Genomic DNA, 16802 nt, shown 5'->3' on the forward strand with positions numbered 1-16802 from the left:
TACATAGGATGTAGACATAGACCTTTTATATTTCCTCATATTTTATGTGCCCAGAATGATTTTAAATTTCACAGGGAGTGTGTCATAATTTTTGTGTATTCCAAAGCACTTAGCATTGGCCGGGAGCTGCCACAGCCTCTGACCCAGCTGTGTTCCCTGCTAGAGCCCTTTGGAATATGGGTCCTAGAGCTGTTAGGAATACACGCTCAAGAGCCGTTTAGAATTTGGGGAAAAGAGCCTTTTTCGAATGTGGAGCAAATAGCAGTTTAGAATGTGGTGCAAACAGCAGTTTAGAATGTGGGGTGATGAGCCATTTGGAATGTGGGGCGAGTAGCCGTTGGCACTGCTTGGCGCAGAGCTGGTGGGCTCAGAGACGGTGGGCCCAGAGCCTGTGTGCATAGCGATGGACGGTGGACACAGCCTCAGGATGGACGTTACTGTACGAGAGCTCATGGAGCTCTTTCTGCAGAGCACGCTGGTGGCGGGGGTGAGTGCACCTGCCTCCCTGTCCCATTGCGGGTGCCCTGGCTCTTCTCCCGCCCCCCTGGGGTCTCCACAGACCCCACCCTCCTGGACACTAGCAGTCCTGGGACTCAGGGGTCTTCACAGGTTTCCAAACTGGGGGCGGGGGTCCTGGCCTGGGAACCTGAGGGGTTTCCTACTCTGGAGCCCATGCACCAGGTGCAGGACCCCCTGGCGCTTCCAGCCCTGGACTGAGATGAGTTCACTGCTCCTGCCAGCGGGCTAGGCTGCGGGTCCAGGCTCTAGATGGTTTCGCTCAGTGGTTTAGAGTGTTGGACTGCCGACCAAAGGGTCACAGGTTTGATTCCCTGTCAAGGGCATGTCCCTGGGTTGAAGGAGGTGATGTCGGCAGGTGGAGGAGAGGCTGCCCAGTGAGGATGAGGCCATGGGCCTGCGCTCACACCCGGCAGAAAGGGGAACCAGGTGGTCCTGTGTGGCCAGTGGGGATGAGATACAGGCTCTCCTGAGAAGTATTTCAGGTTATGAATGGTTTCCTTAAAATATAAGATTGTCATGGACCCAACCTTCTGACATAATCGCTCTGATATTTTGCCATCTTCGCGTTAGATTTTATTTGCAGAATAAGATGCCATCCCTCCTGACCCTCCCCTCCCAGGCTTACCCTCTTTGTGTGACACATGGGTGGTGTGCGACTGAAATCCCTGGGACAGTTGAGGGAGCTCCCACACTGGGAGGAGTGCTGTCCGGTGGGAAGTCAGTGTCCTCCTCGAGCTAGTGTGACAGCAGCAGTGGTGTGTGAGGAAAGAGCTGGGCTGCAGAGTGTGGCTGCACTTGCTGAGGAGCCTGCCCGCCCCCACAGGAACTTGGTGGCTGAGGGTTAATAATGTCAGTGAGGTGGGTCAGCTGTGGGAGAGTGGGCCTAGGTCCCAGGGGGCGTGGCCTTGGGAGGTGGGTGCTCTCGGGGACCCCAGCGCTGCTCCCTGCCCGACCTCTGCAGCACCTTACCCTTGTGTGCCCTCAGGTGACCCACCACCAGGAGACCCTGTTTAACTTGCAGAGGTTGGAGGCCCCAGACATGGCCCTGGAGGAGCTGGAGTTTCTCTCCAGCAACATGACCTGTCGCCTCAGGAGGCTCTTAATTGAGCAAGACAGTTACAGGGAGGTGTGTTTGCATTTGCGGGTGGCTCAACAGCCTGGGGGACAGTGGGGAGGGGCCTGGGTCTGGGGCCCTAGTTATGGTCGCGCTCCTCATCCTGACTTCCCCTCAAGCTTGCGCACTGTCTGTCCTCCTGGCCCATTTCCGAGGGGGCAGGGTGTGGGCACTTTCCCTGCAGGGCACAGTCCCCTGAGACAACTGTGTGAGCTCAGAGGTTGAGCTTGGGGAGCCTGCTCCATTCCCTTGGCCCTTCTTTCTCACTAAATATATCCTCACTTCTTAAAAACTCCCCACTTTCTCCTGCCTCCCTCCTGGCTTTGCAGTCTCGGCTGCCATCTTCTCTTTTACTTTCTTCCGTCTTTTGGTCATTCTTCACCACGTTCTAGTGCGGGCACTGTGCCGGGCACAGGAGCACGCCGGTGAGACCCCTCTGTCTGCCCTGCTGTAGCTGGTCGTGACCCTGACCCAGGAGTGGAACACCAGCAGCCGCCCCAGCGAGGACACGCAGCCCCTGGCCGTGGAGCTGGCGGACACCAAGGCCACGCTGCGCGGCGTCAGGCAGGAGCTGTGAGTCCCCCAGTGACCCGGTCTTTCTGCTCTTGTGCCCTGTGTCACCCGCGTTGCTCACACATGTGGTTCACTGCCATGTGGTGCAGCAAAAGGGGCAGCTCTCACAGTGCCCTGGGGTGACGGGGCTCTGCTGTGAGCTGGGTCCCTGTTGGGCCCTGGGCTAGCCCGCTCCCTCCCCTCCCCGGGCCTGCACAGCAGGGTTCTGCGGGGCCTGTAGGGTTCTGGCCAGTCCAGACCTGTCAGACTCAGAGCAGCAGCCTGCTGCTCAGCCTCTGGCCCAGTGTGGGTGCTCTTGGCTGGAGGGAGGATGTGTCTCTCCCATCCCATCCAGTGGGCCTGCTCCCCCTTTCCTGCAGCTGGTGATGGCACCATGCCCACTTCCTGGGAAGCTGCCCCCTTCACCTCCCTGCCAGGGGGCCTCCCTGCCTGCCTGACTGTGGAGGGAGCAGTGGCTCTGGGGGCTCCTTCCCTGTCTGCACCTCAGAGGAAAGCTCAGGTCTGTGGTGTAGTCTGAGCGCTGCAGTGACAACTTAAAGCTCACCTTGGACTCCAGAGCGTTATTGCAGCCCCACGTGCAGAAGCCCTCCTCACTCCTAGAAGCCAGGACCCCCTCTTTCACCGCTGTGGTCTCCCAGGTGGTGGGCTTTCCGGGTGCTTCTGAGGAGCCCTCACCACGTGTTCTCATCGCCCGCAGGGAGGAGAAGACGAAGCAGCTGGCGGACGCCAGGCATCAGTTGTACCAGCTGGTGCTGGAGCTGCAGGAGGCCCGGCGCAATGTGAGCAGGAGGCCTATCCTGTGGGCCGGGGGTGAGGGGCTGGGACGCCCCAGTCACCGGGACCCCAGGTCCAGGAACGTGACCTGGGACACCTCTCCCTCCTGCTCAAAGCAGCGCTGCCTGAGAGCCAGCTGTCCTGGGAGCTTCTGGGGGGTGACATGGTGCAGTGACAGCATGTGGGGCCCCCACACAGGGGCCTGCACATGGACCAGCTTGGCCGACCCTGGCTTCTCCTGGGGCTGCAGGGACTTGGGCCTTTCCCCAGCCCCGAGGGTGCTCTGAGCCAGGTCCCCTGCCTTTGCCCACCTCCCCGAACATGGAGTTGGCAGCCAGCGCCCAGGCTGCTCCTGCCCCCTCCCTGAGCTGGACTCCCTGAGGGAGAAGGTGAGGCGCGTGGAGAGGCTGGAGATGGAGGCGATGGGCCTCAGGCAGAAGGAGAAAGACATAGACTTCTATGCAGCCGCATGGAAGTGACCCCAGCAGGGTCAGGCAGCCCGCAGGCACTTGTTTCCTGGTAGAGAGGAGAGGGGCCATGATGCCTCCCCAGTTGGCCCTCTCCCTGCACCCCAGACTGTCTGCCAGTCCCCTGGGCTCCCTCTGGTAGTGGAAGGAATAGGATTGGGATTGTGGCTGAAAGGCCCTGATTCTTCTAGGACTTTCCCTTCTCCTCCTTCATGCTATAGTGATGACTTTCTATTCACTAATCTTTTTCTTTAAGACTCCTTGTAATCTCTATGGCTAAATCTTACCAGGACTGTTTCCTCATCTATAAAACAGAGATAACTGTACTAGTCTGTGAGGTTTATACAATGAAAGAGGTAAAATACCTGGTATTTGGGCAAGTCCCATATGAAGCTCTCCGTGGTGTAGCCTACTCAGATCCCGAGGTTATGGGCCTGTTCAGGGGAGGGTGTCAGGGCTGAGGGGGGATGGAGACCAAGACCCAGGCAGGGTTACTGATGCTCTGACCATGCACCCAGCTGCCTCATGTGAGCAGTGGGTTCAGGACCCTCTCTTCCAGTCTTGTTTGCTCCTCCCACCTACTCAGGGAATGGTTGTTCCCACAGGAATGTTGGTGGCTCACTGCTCTGCCCCCTGGGGAGAAGGCACCCTGGGTGCTGTGCCCAAGCAGCCCGGCCCAGGACGGGTGGGGGTGGGAGGCCAGCTCTCGGCTTTGTCCTGGAAATGGTCCCCTGGCCCTACTGGTGATGAAGGGCATCAATCTGCAGCACAGACAGGTGTGGGGCACGGGCACCCTCACTCACAGGTAGGAGGGTTGCGGAAGGTCATGTGCAAGCTTCCCCAGGCTGCCGCCTCCGCAGCCTCCTGCACACGGGGAACCTAAGGCAGGCCCACATCTCAGCCAACACTCTGCCCCGTGGATGGGGGTAGGTTTCAGGGCTCAGCCTCTGTCTCCGTGTCTTTTCCGGGCCTGTCCAAGCAGCCTCGCTCAGTCATGCAGACGCAGTGACTGAAGGCCTGTGTGGCGCCAAGCCCTGCGCCAGGAGCAGGGGATCTAACACAAAGCGAGACTCACTCCTGGCACTGGGGAGCTTCTGGGCTTTTGCAGGGTTTCCTGTGGGAACCCCTGTTCCGTGTTCTCAAGGTGCGTGCCTCTGGATAACAGCAGCAACATTTTTAATATCCTATTTAATAAGAGCCTAATATGCAAATTGTCCCCTTGGATGGGAGTTCCACAGGGAGGCCAGGAGTCCGACTGCTTGCTATGACATGCGCTGACCACCGGGGGACGGCGTGGAACATTGCTGGCATTGGCAATGCGCTGCGACCTCTTGCTGGCTAACCCGGAGCGGGGGTGACAGGGATGGAGGTGCTGTAAGAATGCGAGCTGGTTCTCACTCCCCCTGCAACCCTCCCCCGGGACGCCAGGGCTCGCCCGCCAGGGAAGCCCCTGAGCTCAGGTGCTGGGTGCCCAGGAGGAGCCCACCCTGCACCCGCACAACCTCTTTAAGGTGAGCCAGGCCACAGCAGCCAGGACCACAGGGGCCTGTGGGGCTCCTGGTGGGTTCGAGCAGGAGCTGGTCTGCAAGGCCGGCCAGGAGAGAGCGTGCTGCCCGCCGTGCTTCCGGGGGACACCACTGGGTGGACCAGAGGCCTACACTGCTCTCCGGCCCACAGTGTCTGGCCTTGCTCACCACATCTCCGTATGGAGACTTGGGCACCATGACTCAGGTATGGGGGGGAGGGGGGTGCATAGGGGCCAGGGGCCCAGAGGTCAGCTGTGACCTGCCCTTCCACACCAGGCGCTCACACTTCGATCTCCGGCCAGGCCTAGGGACCAACCCAGCAGGAATTTCATGCACCAGGCCTCTAGTCAATTAATCATTTTGCTGTGAAACTAGTAATGCCTTACACTTTCCATTAGTAAATGAATTACAAGAGAAATAGAGAGGTCCATGGAGACCAGGCCACATAGAGGATGAGTCACACTGTTCTCCAAGGCCCGTGTGCCAGGGCCCAGGGAGCAGCGAAGACAGAGCTTGCGCCCACATGCTTACATCACAGTGGTGCCAACAGCCCTGCAGACTGTGCAGAGCCTCCAGTCAGCCCTGCTGGACCAGGTTTCCTGTGTGCAGCTCGAGCCCCTGAGGGCAGGGGCAGGGCCTGTCTGACTGCATGCCTGGGCCTGGCACACACAAGTCACTTGGTAGTGACCTCACAGGCCAAGTAAAAACACATCTCAGCATGAAAAGACTTGCAACCTGGGGAGAAGGATGGAGGAATCAGAGGTGTTGTCTCCTTCGGACGGTGACAGTGTCGGGTGTGATGGGCAGCAGAGCAGAGAGCCAAACACGACTGTCACGTGGACACCCACCACTCGGGGCCCTCCTATGGGTGTAGGGGGAGCCACAGACGGCCTGGGTGGCCGTCCAGTGTCGCCACTGAGAAACATAAAAGGGGAGGGTGTCAGTGCCACAACCTGAGGAGACAGGCCTGGGCGCCCCTAGGCACAGCTGGGAAGTGGGGGTGCACCAGGGGATCCTTGACTTCCGTCTGCAAACGCTCATCCCACCTCTGCTGCCAGGGCCCGGGGTGGAGGACAGAGGCAGAGAGAGAGTGCCTGGAAGGTCCCGCTGGTCCCATGCTTTGTCCTTGGCTGAAATTCCCACTTCCAGAGCGCAGACGTGCGGGTGCCTTGAGGGTCCTGAGCAGCTGAGGGCCAGCTGGGCCTGTCTCTGCCCCTCAGAGAGGGATAGGCACTGAGCTTCCTGGGCAGGTCTTGCTCCCAGAGGCGGCGGAGGCTCCGCAGGGGAGTCCCAGCTCTCACTCCACTTGCTGGGTGTGGAGCAAGCCTTGTCCCCATCCATCACAGAAGAGGTGGTCGAGGCACCTCTGAGCCCCTCGTGCCCTGGCAGCGGGTGGCGTCGATAGGAACACGTTTCTAGTGAGCTTATAACGTGACGTTCTGACCACAGATGGGGCCCCTGGATCCGATCGTGTAGGGAGGGGCAGGGCGGGTGGTGGCAAGGCAGGTAGGAGCTGGGTTTAAGATCGGGCCCCGGGGCAGGTGGTCTCACACTCTCTGCCTCCTCCAGGCCCAGCCTTTGCCACTTTACGACTTGGGCACAGCTTCTCGGGGTCTGGTCTCTCACTTCTGCGGTGGTGGGGTGTGCAAAGCAGGTTTAGATGTTTCTGCTGCCTGATACATGGGGAAGGCTGACACCCCCAGAAAACTGAGGCCCATTGGAAGAATAGCTGTAAATCATTTCGTTCCATGCTGTACTCTGCTTCTGGACACTTGTCCATCCTGCCTTTCCCCAGGTCCTTCAGGGCCCAACTCACATGGCACCTCTGACTCCCCCTCATGGTATGATTCAGCTGACAAGTGTCTTTGAACACTTCTGGGGGCCCCATGCGAAGAGGAGTGGCATAGTCCTGCCCTGCAGGAATAGCCTTGCGGGGGGCGGGCTCACAGGCCAGTTCAGTGTTGCCTCATAGTGGGCATTCTGGGTGCCCAGCATCTGACTCAGTGGGTGGGATAGAGTGGAGTTGAAGTCCTCAGAGTGGGCAATTCCGGCTGGGTTTTGAAGGCTGAGTAGGAGTTGGTTGTAAGGATGACTGAGAGGCTGTGCTATGGGATCCTTCAGGGCCTGAGAATATGGTGAGACTGGTAAGTACTGGTGGGTAGACACAAGATGAGAATTCTGGGGGCAGTGGCCAAGAGGGGAGAGATGGGCCTCCTTCCTGTAGAAGCCCCTCCATGAGCTCTGGCTCACAGCTCTGATAGTGGTTGGGGCTCCTTACCCACGCGGGCTCCTTAAGGATAAGGTGCAAGGCTGCTGAGGGCAGTGAAGAAACAGGACTGGACCTCTCCTGCCTGAATACAAGCCCAGCTTAACCCCTGGCTGGCTTTGTGACTTGGGGTTCATTCCTTAATTGACCCAAGTCAGCCTCTTCGTGTGTAGGAAGGGACTGTCCCTGCCTCCCTCTGGGGGCTGTTGTGAAGAGTGAATGTGGCAGAGACAGAGAGCACCTAGTGCAGGGCCAGGAACAGGCAGGAAGGGGGCTGCGAGGTTAAGCCAGAGTCACTGACCAAACCCTTCCAGCTGCCAGGCTTTGACCAGAACCGTGTCCACTGGTGGTAGGTGCACGGTTTCCCCTCTACCGAGAATCCGGGGTTCTGGCCCGTGCGGGGAAATGAACACGTGATGGATAAGCAGGAGCTACTGGCCCGCTCCCAGGTGTTAGAACCCGTGAGTGGGGCAAGCCTTGGAAAACAGCCCGCCAAGAGAAATGGGCATGTCCCCGTGGATGCGTGCTTGCAGACTCTGAGTGCATTCAGGGGAGACTCAGTCGCCCTGAGACTGAGTGGCGCTGGGAGGGCTTGTGGGGGTGGGGCGGGACCAGAGATGAGGGGGATGAGCTGAACAGCTCCCCGGTGTGTGCTGGGCACTGGGACAGGAGTGAGTGCAGTGGACGCCTCCCGTGAGGTTGCCTGTAGGGGCCCCACCATTGTGTTCCACCCCCAGCATGTGCCTGGCACACAGAGGCCATAGTACTGGTTTGCTTGTTGTGTCTTACAGACCCTCATTGCCGGGAAACTGCCCAGAGCTGTTGTTTCTCTAAGAGTAGGCGTGTGACATGTTCAAATAGGACCTGCTATTGAACAAAAGCTCCTCTGAATTTTGTTCCATGACCCAGATCAGTGGAGTGACTGAGAGAGGCCTAGACTCGGCCCTCAAAGCCAGGACAGACTCTCAGCCCCACCCCTTCCTTGTTTAAGAAAGTGGCTCAGCCACATCCCACACCTGTCAGCAGGTGCACGCATCCAACCACAGAGGCTGTACATGTCAGACACTCTCACAGTGTTCCCTTCCCGAATTTAAATAGTGTCTTGCTGCGGGGATTTTTCCATCTGGCCTGGCCTAATGGAGAAGGGCAGGGGCTCAAAAGTGGAGACAGAGCTTCCCGTGGCAGCAGGGTCATCCCTAGGTTGTTGGTTTGGGCCCAGTGACTGGAAGAGCTGTTGTCATGATCAGGGGCCTTAACCTGATGGCTCTCATGTGTGTTCTTGCTGACCAGGTGCCGACTGGAGACGATTATTTTTCCATGGACACTGAGAGCCATCTCCAGGACCATTGGATTTGGTATTGGATTGATAAGCTATTCGAGCGGGAGGAGGAGAATGTGCAGCTGAAATCGAGGCTGCACCACCTCCAATTGGTAGGACAAGCTGTGGTCACCACGTGTAGCAGAGATGGGGGCAGTTTTAGGTTCATGTTGTGCCCTTCTCTGATGTTCAGCTACTGGGTCGGTGCTGCTGCCAACACAGTGACGCTCTGAGGGCGGAGAGTCGCTTGCTAAGCTCAGTGGCTTGAGTGGGCAACACTGAAGCCTCCAACACAGAGAGGGCCTGATGCTATGTTGCTTTCCTGTGAGGATGGAGGGGTTGGGCCTCTGTTGCAAAAAAGGGTCTCCCTGGCGTTTATGATGTGGGTTGAGCTGTGATGTGCGAGTCCCTACGGCCTTTCCAAGGCATTAGGCCTGCTAAGGGGCCACAGAGCTGCCGTCACCATAGCACTTGCTCTAAAGCCCTGCGCTGTACGTCACTTTGTTCAGACACCCCTCAGAGACCTCGGGTGTCTTCATCCCCTAGGTCACTGGGTCAGCATACCTTTTAGTGGCTGTAAGTCTCACCGCTGGGCCATGTACTGGAGTCATTTCTGTGCAGCTGTGTTTTTGGAATTGAGCAGGGGCATGGAGGCCCTTCATCCTGAGGGAATGAGGACAGATGCACAGGGGCCCGGGCTTTTCCAGAGCGTGCCCCAGTCCACATCCTCACCCCCCACCCCCACTTCCTGCACTAGGCCCGGGACACAGACCAGAAATGCCTTGAGGAACTGCGGGAAGAGATCATGGCCCTCAAGACTGCACAAGGGCAGAGTGTGGAGGAGCCCGCCCACCTGCACTGGGAGCTGGAGCAGCTGTCAGAGGGTAAGCAGCAGCCCCTGGTGGCTGAGAGCCAGCCTGGCTGTGGATTCTCTCTTACCCAGGGAGCTGAGCCCTTGGCTCTGAAACTCATGTGTCAGCCCTTCCTCTACCCAAGTAAATAGGGTTTTATTGAAGGGCCATTTGGAACTGTGTCATTGCAATTCTCCCCAAGAACATGAAGGGCCTGGCCACCTTGAGTCAGGCCGCGAAATGCGAAGGAAGTGCTGCCAGTTTTCTCAGCTTCCATTCAGCCAGTGCCAGGAGCTTCCAGGTGACAGCACGCTGATGCCCAGGGGGGTCTTCGATCTGTCCGGGGGAGGAGTGGAAGCTCGGGATGCAGGAGGCGTCCCCAGTGGTCACTCGCCTCCATGATAGTTGTACCCGGGGCATGGTTTCCTCCGTTGATTTCATCATCGGACAGATGGGTATGGTCTGCTCTCCGTCTTCCTGGGCTGGGGCTGCTCAGTGGCTGCTCTTCAGGGGACCCAGGCCTCTTCCACTCCCTCTGGTGTTGGCCCCCTCCCAGCCCCCAGAGGAGGTGAGGGGGTGGCCAGGAAACGTGGGTGTGGTGGCCGGCAGTGCAGCAGGAGCCTCAGCACCCGGCAAACAACAAGCCAGTTCCTGTGTCCAATAATAGCACACGTGCACCTGAGAGTGCAGGTTAGGGTTTGCTTAGAGCTCTGCAGAGCCAGGAGGGCCTTAGGCTGGTTTGGGGAGGGGCTGCTTTTTCAATTCTGAGCAACATTCCTCAGCGTCATGGAAAGGCTGTTGAAAGCAGCTGGGGATTCCTTCTCTTCAAGGCGTCCCATCCACTCCAAACCTAAAATCAGTTCACTGAACTGCGAGTCTGTGTGAGAAGTTAGTTCTTTCCGTGGTTTGGTGTCTCCCCAGTCCTGGGAACCCAGGCTCTGGGAGTTCAGGTTCCTGGGGAGCACACTGCCCCCTGGTGGGACACAGAAGTGGTGCCAGCTGGCAGGGCCTGGCTCAGACCAGATGTGCTTGTTAGAGACCAAGGTGGCTGATGGGGTTGGAAAGCCTCCCTGATCCAGATGCTCAGTGCAGCTTGTGAGGCCTTTCAATGACTGACTTCTTCTTCGTGTTCCCAACTCCTACTGCTCAGCTGGCAGCTCACGAACAAAGCGTGAACGTACTTTGTGTGGTTGGGGTGGTGGCTTCTTGAGTCAGAAAGGCCTGGTTTAAAGTCCTGGCTCCTATACGTGTTAGCCAGGTGACCTCTTCTGCACCTCAGTTTTCTTATCTGAAAAATGGGGGTAATGAAGCTGCCTCACAGGATTGCTATGGGTATCTTGTGAGAGGAGGCAGTGAAGCATTAGGCTGTGCCTGGCCCACGGGGCGCCAACAAAGGATCGCTGTTCTCCTCGCCCTTGTCTTATCCAAAGATACCCATTACTCTGCTTCTTGGGGTGCTCGTGAGCAGCCCTACTAGCAGTACAGTGTGATAAGGCTCCCAGAGCTGAGTGTGTGGCCTGGAGGGACAGGCGAGGGAACAACCCTGACCCCTCAGACAGTCATGCTTTCCTCCTGAACAAGCCCCGGGACTTTCCCAAAGTCACACACCTGCTGGCGGCAGGGAGGGGCCGCGAACTCCCATTCTTCTCAGGTCTGTGCTCCCTTTCTGTTCCGCATTGAAGCTGTTTAAAAGCAAAGGAGGACATTGCCTTTTTCTACCTTATGTTTTCATCTCACTTAGAATTTTAAAAGCAATTTGGATACATTGTCTCATTCTCTTTCAATGCAACTGTGAAAGTACAAAATGAAATCTCTGACTGAAGGACCTTACCCAGAGATGGCGAGTACTGGGCATATGCGCCCCATAGCCTCTTCCACCCACAGACATGCGGTCAATGATCGTGTCCCCGCTACACCCTCGGCTGAGCCACCTGGATTCCCACCACTCTGAGTCTGGCACAGAGAGCTCACTCTCTTTGCCATCTCCGTTAGTCTCTGAAATCCTTGGCTTGACGATCAGGTTAAAACGTGGCAGAAAGTGGTGCCAGCAATTCCACTGTCTTGAACGTTTGCATTGGCTTCTCTCTACCATCACCTGCTTTCTTCTTAAGCTCTGCTTGCTCCCCTAACAAACCCAGCTGAGCCAGCAGAGGGGCCATAACCGCCCGAGGAACCCTCAGGTGCAGACAGCAACAGCGCCCTGGGAAAAAGGAAGGGCACCCAGCTGACCATCCCAGACCCTCAAGCCTAGGGCTCAGGGTGATGGCCATCTCAGGGCCGGGGGCAGAGAGCAGAAGCTGAGGCCCCTGGAATATGGGCTCTGACTCCACTTTGCTCTTCAGCCTCCAGCTGCTTCCTGAAGCTGGACAAGGAGAAGCAGAGCCTCCAGGACACCATCCAGGGGCTGCGCGACGCCTCCCTGGCCATGCAGGAGAGCAGCCTCCAGCGCCGGGAGCTGGAGGAGGAGAACCAGCAGCTCAGAAAGCAGGTACCCATGGGTGGTGTCCAGAACATACAGGCATGAAAGTGGCCAGGGGGAGCACCCAGGTGTCGGTGAGCATGCACAGTTGGGGGACAGGCAAAGTCCAGTGCAGCCACTGTTATGGTAGGGGGACAGGAGGCCTCCTGGAGAGGCGTCACGAGGCAGCATGAAGAGTCCCTGCAGCAGTGAGACCGCACACGATGGACCTCTGTGTGCCTCGTTGCCCTCATCTGTGAAATGGGGTTAGCGATGCACCCACCAGTAGGTGTGGTGAGGATGGTGTGAGTTAGTGCAGGCAGAGGGTCCAGCCCGTGGTGAGTGCCTCATGGAAGGAGAGCAGCGCCCTGTTAGAAACCATCAGGCGGGCCCGGTAGAGAAGCCGCGATGGAAGACTCGCTCCCGTGTGGAGACCATGGATGGGCCGTTTCAGGGTTTGGCTGCTGGTGACAGGAGCGCAGTGCCCACTCTCTCCTTTCGGTCGAGGGGATGAGGAAGAGGAGATGGCTGGACTGCATTGCCTTTCTGGACAAACCAGGTCTTCCCAGTAGCACAGTAGAACAGACATCTGGGAGGACAGACAGGCTTACCAGCCAGGTTCATCCTACAGTTACCAGGACCCCATTCACATGGCAAGAAGGGCCCTGAGAGGCTAGTGACGGCCTCCCTGTGCTGGTCATTCTGGGTCAGAGGGCCTCAGTCCATGTAGCCAACACGGGTGACACAGCTGCGTCACGGGCTCTGAGCACACCTTGACGGGTGCCCGGATTCCGGGTGAGGAAGGCGCAAGGTCACTCTTGCTTGCTGACCACCTGGCAGGACTGGTGCTTTCAGGTGTCTGGGTGTCTGTCCCGACCGGCCCAGGGGTCCTGCCAGCGTCATTTGCTGAGGCTGCCCTGGCAATGGAAGGGACGTGGGCTGCAGACCGGAGACCTGGGTGCCGCTGGTCACAGCTCTGCTGGAACTTCATCTCTGGGTGAGGCTGGGACCGCCCCTCCTCCTGTGCAGTGGTTTCTCCAGGCCTCTCATGGGGCGTCCGAGGTTCCGTGACTCACGCTTCTCGTCCTTTGAGGCTCCGTGCGCCTCGCAGCAGAGCAGCGGCCAAGCAGCGTGTCCTCTCCCTGGGGGCCCGGAGGAAGGCCCTCCTCGTACCGCGTCACTCTGTGCAGCGCAGCTCAGGGAAAGCCACCAGACAGCCTGGGTTTTAGATTCATGTGGGCGGGCACAGTGAATGTCTCTGTAAATGGCAGCTCAACCTCTGCCGACATAGAAAGGCTTGACCTTTAGAAAGATGAGAACCTCCAACGGGGCGGGTCCTCAGGGGTGAGCTGCAGAGGCCTGCACTGTAGCCTCTGGCCCAGCTCCCGGCAGGGCTGAGAAATGATCTCTGATGCTTCTCCTGCCCTCGGCGTCCACTCCGGTCCCTCCTCCGCACACACAGGACAGGTGGGGGCTGCCGCCTCCCCACATGACTCCTTAGCCCTGTTTCTCGGGTCCCATCCCCACTTCCTCTCCTGATCAGTTCCCTGTAGGACCCCAGGGCAGTCCTGCCACAGCCCTCAGAGACCTGTCTTGGCTCTGAGCCCCTGGTGGGAGGGAGGGACCACAGTTCCCAGACTAGCACTGTCCCTTGTTTGCTGCCAGGAGCCCTGCGAAGGCGGCCCTTCTGCTCTCCTCCCTGTCCTGCTCAGCCCGCTGGGGCCTGGCTGCATCATGGGTCCTCCCTAATGTTGGATCGATGGTGCATCTGGGCCATCAGCTAAAAACCACAGGGGACGTGGCCTGACATTGACCTCCCTGGAGCCAGGACAGGCCCATCTTGGACACGTCCAGACAACGTGGCCCTCTGGGAGGTGTCTGAGAAGAAGGGACCAGGGTCAGCCAGGACAGGCGGCTTGGAGTCCCAGGCCCCCGGTGCCAGCTCGGCTCTCCCACCACCCAGTGTCGCCCAGGATGTAGGCTCCCTTCGGTCTGTGTAAACCTTAGTTCCCGAAGTTCACGTCCTTCCCTGTAACTCATGACCTTTCTGTGGACCTTAGAGAGGATGCGCCCCCCACCCTCACTTGGCACTGACATCCTCAGACTGCATTCCTCTTAGGAAGAGGGCAGCCCTTTGGGGCCTATCGTGGGAACACAAGCGCAGCACAGGGGCTGATGGCCTGGAGCCTCCACACAGGAGCCCGCGGCCCAAGCCTGGTGCTTTGAGGAAGACAGGAAACCATCTCAGCCCAGTGAGCTCTCAGAGTGGTTCTCAACCTTCCTAATGCCGCGACCCTTTAATACAGCTCCTCATGTTGTGGTGACCCCCAACCATAAAATCATGTTCATTGCTACTTCATAACTGTAGTTCTTCTACTGTTATGAATTGTAATGTAAATATCTGATATGCAGGATGTATTTTCATTGTGCGCGACCCACAGGTTGAGAACCGCTGCCCTAGGGGAAGGGAGGGCCTTCAGGGAAGGACAGGAGTGAGAGTTCCAGTTCCACGGCAAACAGAAGCAGAGAAAGATGGGGGTGTCCAGCGGGTGGGGGGTGCTGGGGGGGCATGGGGCAATCACAGCTTCAGACAAGAAGCAGCCATGCCAGATATGCAAAGGTTGGACATAACATTCCTTTCACTGGGACAGATGGGGGGCAGCAGGGAGAAGGATTAACAGTAAGACAGGGAGGGGGGTGAACAAGGCAGGAGGTTGGGGGGCACACACCCCAGGCCCCGTCTGAGAGAGCAGGCCTGGGGTCGGCCCACTGCGGTGCATTCGGCTCTGCCGCATCCTCACTGTGGGGCTCTGGGCAGATCACTGGACTCCCTGGGCTGGTGTCCTTCTCTGAATGAGGGGGATTGACAGCTGTGCAGGGCCTTCCCCCTCAGGGCCAGCTCCAGAGCAGGCGCTGCCATCAGGGCAGATGCCTGCTTCCTGCTGAGCCCAGACCTGGTGCTAGGAAGTGAGGCAGCGATCAGGAAGGAGAAGAAAGGTGTTCTCACTTGTGAGAAAGACTCAGACACATAGCTCCTTGCAGCGCCTTTTGCTGTTGACCCTGGCTGGGTGGGGCTGCCCCGTCCTCGGTTCCCCATGTTGGGACAGGGGGCTGGGTGTGCCCACAGGGTGCTGTGAGGGCACGGATATGAGCCCCACTGTGCCTGGCCCTCCCCCTCATGGGGAAGAAGCTCCCTGCCTGATACTTCCTAGGAGTCTGGAGACAGTGCCCAGACCTGTGAGATAAAGGCAGGGCGGCCTCGGCCCAGGAAAAGTAGGCAGAGCTGGCATTAGAGCAGCGATCCTTCCGGGAGTTTGTCAACCTGCCTGTACCAGGCCACCCCCAGCCCGGTGAATGGAGCCAGCTCTCGGTCCTGCTGCTCACTGGGTTGCAGGGTGTCTGAAGGTCCTGCCCCCAGAGGTTCTAGTCAGTGGCCTGAGGTCTCAGGTGTCTAAAAGCTCTGAGAGCCACCTGATCTGGATCGTGGGGCTCCTCTGTTTTAGCTTTAGAGCCATCATCCCAAACCAGCATCTGGGTCAAAAGTCAAATGCAGGCTCTTGGGCCCCAGTCCAGAATGACCATGTCAGAAGCTCTGAGGGTGGGAGGGGCCTGGCGCTCTCAGGAGGGGTCAGCTCTTGTTGTACCTGCCCCCTGCCAGGTGTGAGCTGAGCATGTCACCCTGACAGAAGCTGGCGCCAATGCCTGCTGCTTGCTGGCACTGTCAGTTAAGGACACCTGCTCACAGTCACATCGTTAGCAGGGGATGACCCTCTTCCCGTCCCCTGTGGTCATGAGTTTGTTGTCAGTGGGAAGGGACAGCAGCACGGGCCTCGCCTGGGAGTCGCACCTCAGGGCCCACCCTGAGTCTGAATCTGCATCCATCACGGTGTTCAGGTGTCAGGCACAGAGTGTGAGACGTGCGGGTCCAGGCAGTTCATGTTCAGGGAGTGGGCACTGGTGGTTCCCGCAGAAGAGCTCCTTGTCGGGCCGCTGATTGGGCAGTCGTCCAGACAGGACGGAGCTGGTCTGGCCTGGGCAGCAGTGGGGTGTGGAGGGGGAGCCACATGGGGAATGAGGACAGGCCTTGGTGGTCCATTTACTTGGAGGGGAGAGGAGGGAGAGAGAGAGCAGAGGACCCCTCAGAGCATCTGGATGAATAGGAATGTCACCAACTGGGTGAAGTCCCTGTAGGACATCCAGTGGTGGCTGCTGGCCCCAGGAATGTGGCCTGACCCTCAGGACAGTAGTGGGCACCGCCTAAGACGGAAGCATTGAGAGTGAGCAGTGGAAAGCTGGGAGGGAAGCTGACCGATGGGTGTCCATGGCCTTTTTCTCTACCATGAGCTGGAAGTGTACACCATGGGCTGAGAGGTGATGGTCCAGGGTATGGGGAGCTCACTGCACAACTAGGCCTGACCTGGGCAGCGGCTCAGGGATGCCACCCAGGAGCCAGGCTTCTCCCTTCCTGCTCTGCAGCCTTGGCAGTGGCTGATGTACCTCCCCAGGAAGTGGGCAAGAAGGTTTCCCTTAAGAAAAGGCCTGATAAAGTGTTCCGTGGGGCTGACAGGTTTCGGGTTTGCTTTAAAACACAGTTCACTCCCTGAAACGGACTTTTGCATGGGCTGGGTCTTTGGCTCCGCAGATTGAAGACTGGCAAGTCCAGATGGAAAGAGAAAAGCAGACCAGCCGGGATCTGGCGGCTCTCTGTGAGGAGCTGGTGGAGGAGAGAGAACAGCTGCTCCGTGACATCGAGACCCTGAAGGCTGAGGAAGCCCAGGAGGTAGGCCCTCCAGCGCCATGCCTCCCCTGGCGCCCCTGCCTGCAAGAGGGAGAGTCCAGGACCATAGGCTGTCCTGGGAATACAGCAGTGATTCGCGGGTTACCAGTCTCTTCCCTCAGCTGCAGGTCACACCAGCAATTCCAGCCACAGCAGGGG

The 16802-nt window shown here is 58.4% G+C and overlaps 1 protein-coding gene across 1 annotated transcript in view; it reads left to right on the forward strand.

Annotated features, from left to right (window-relative positions):
• The first annotated feature begins 403 nt into the window (after window positions 1-403).
• The window catches only part of LOC132213907 (protein Daple-like), a 133937-nt gene continuing 117538 nt past the window's right edge, over window positions 404-16802 (forward strand). Inside the window, 11 exon segments of the mRNA XM_059660787.1 lie at window positions 404-487; window positions 1505-1645; window positions 2088-2206; window positions 2904-2985; window positions 3299-3335; window positions 3338-3447; window positions 5125-5178; window positions 8530-8670; window positions 9315-9433; window positions 11758-11896; window positions 16509-16646. Of these exon segments, the coding sequence (XP_059516770.1) occupies window positions 404-487; window positions 1505-1645; window positions 2088-2206; window positions 2904-2985; window positions 3299-3335; window positions 3338-3447; window positions 5125-5178; window positions 8530-8670; window positions 9315-9433; window positions 11758-11896; window positions 16509-16646 (1164 nt within the window).

This window comes from Myotis daubentonii, chromosome 12 (assembly GCF_963259705.1).
Source record: "Myotis daubentonii chromosome 12, mMyoDau2.1, whole genome shotgun sequence".
NCBI lineage: Eukaryota > Metazoa > Chordata > Mammalia > Chiroptera > Vespertilionidae > Myotis > Myotis daubentonii.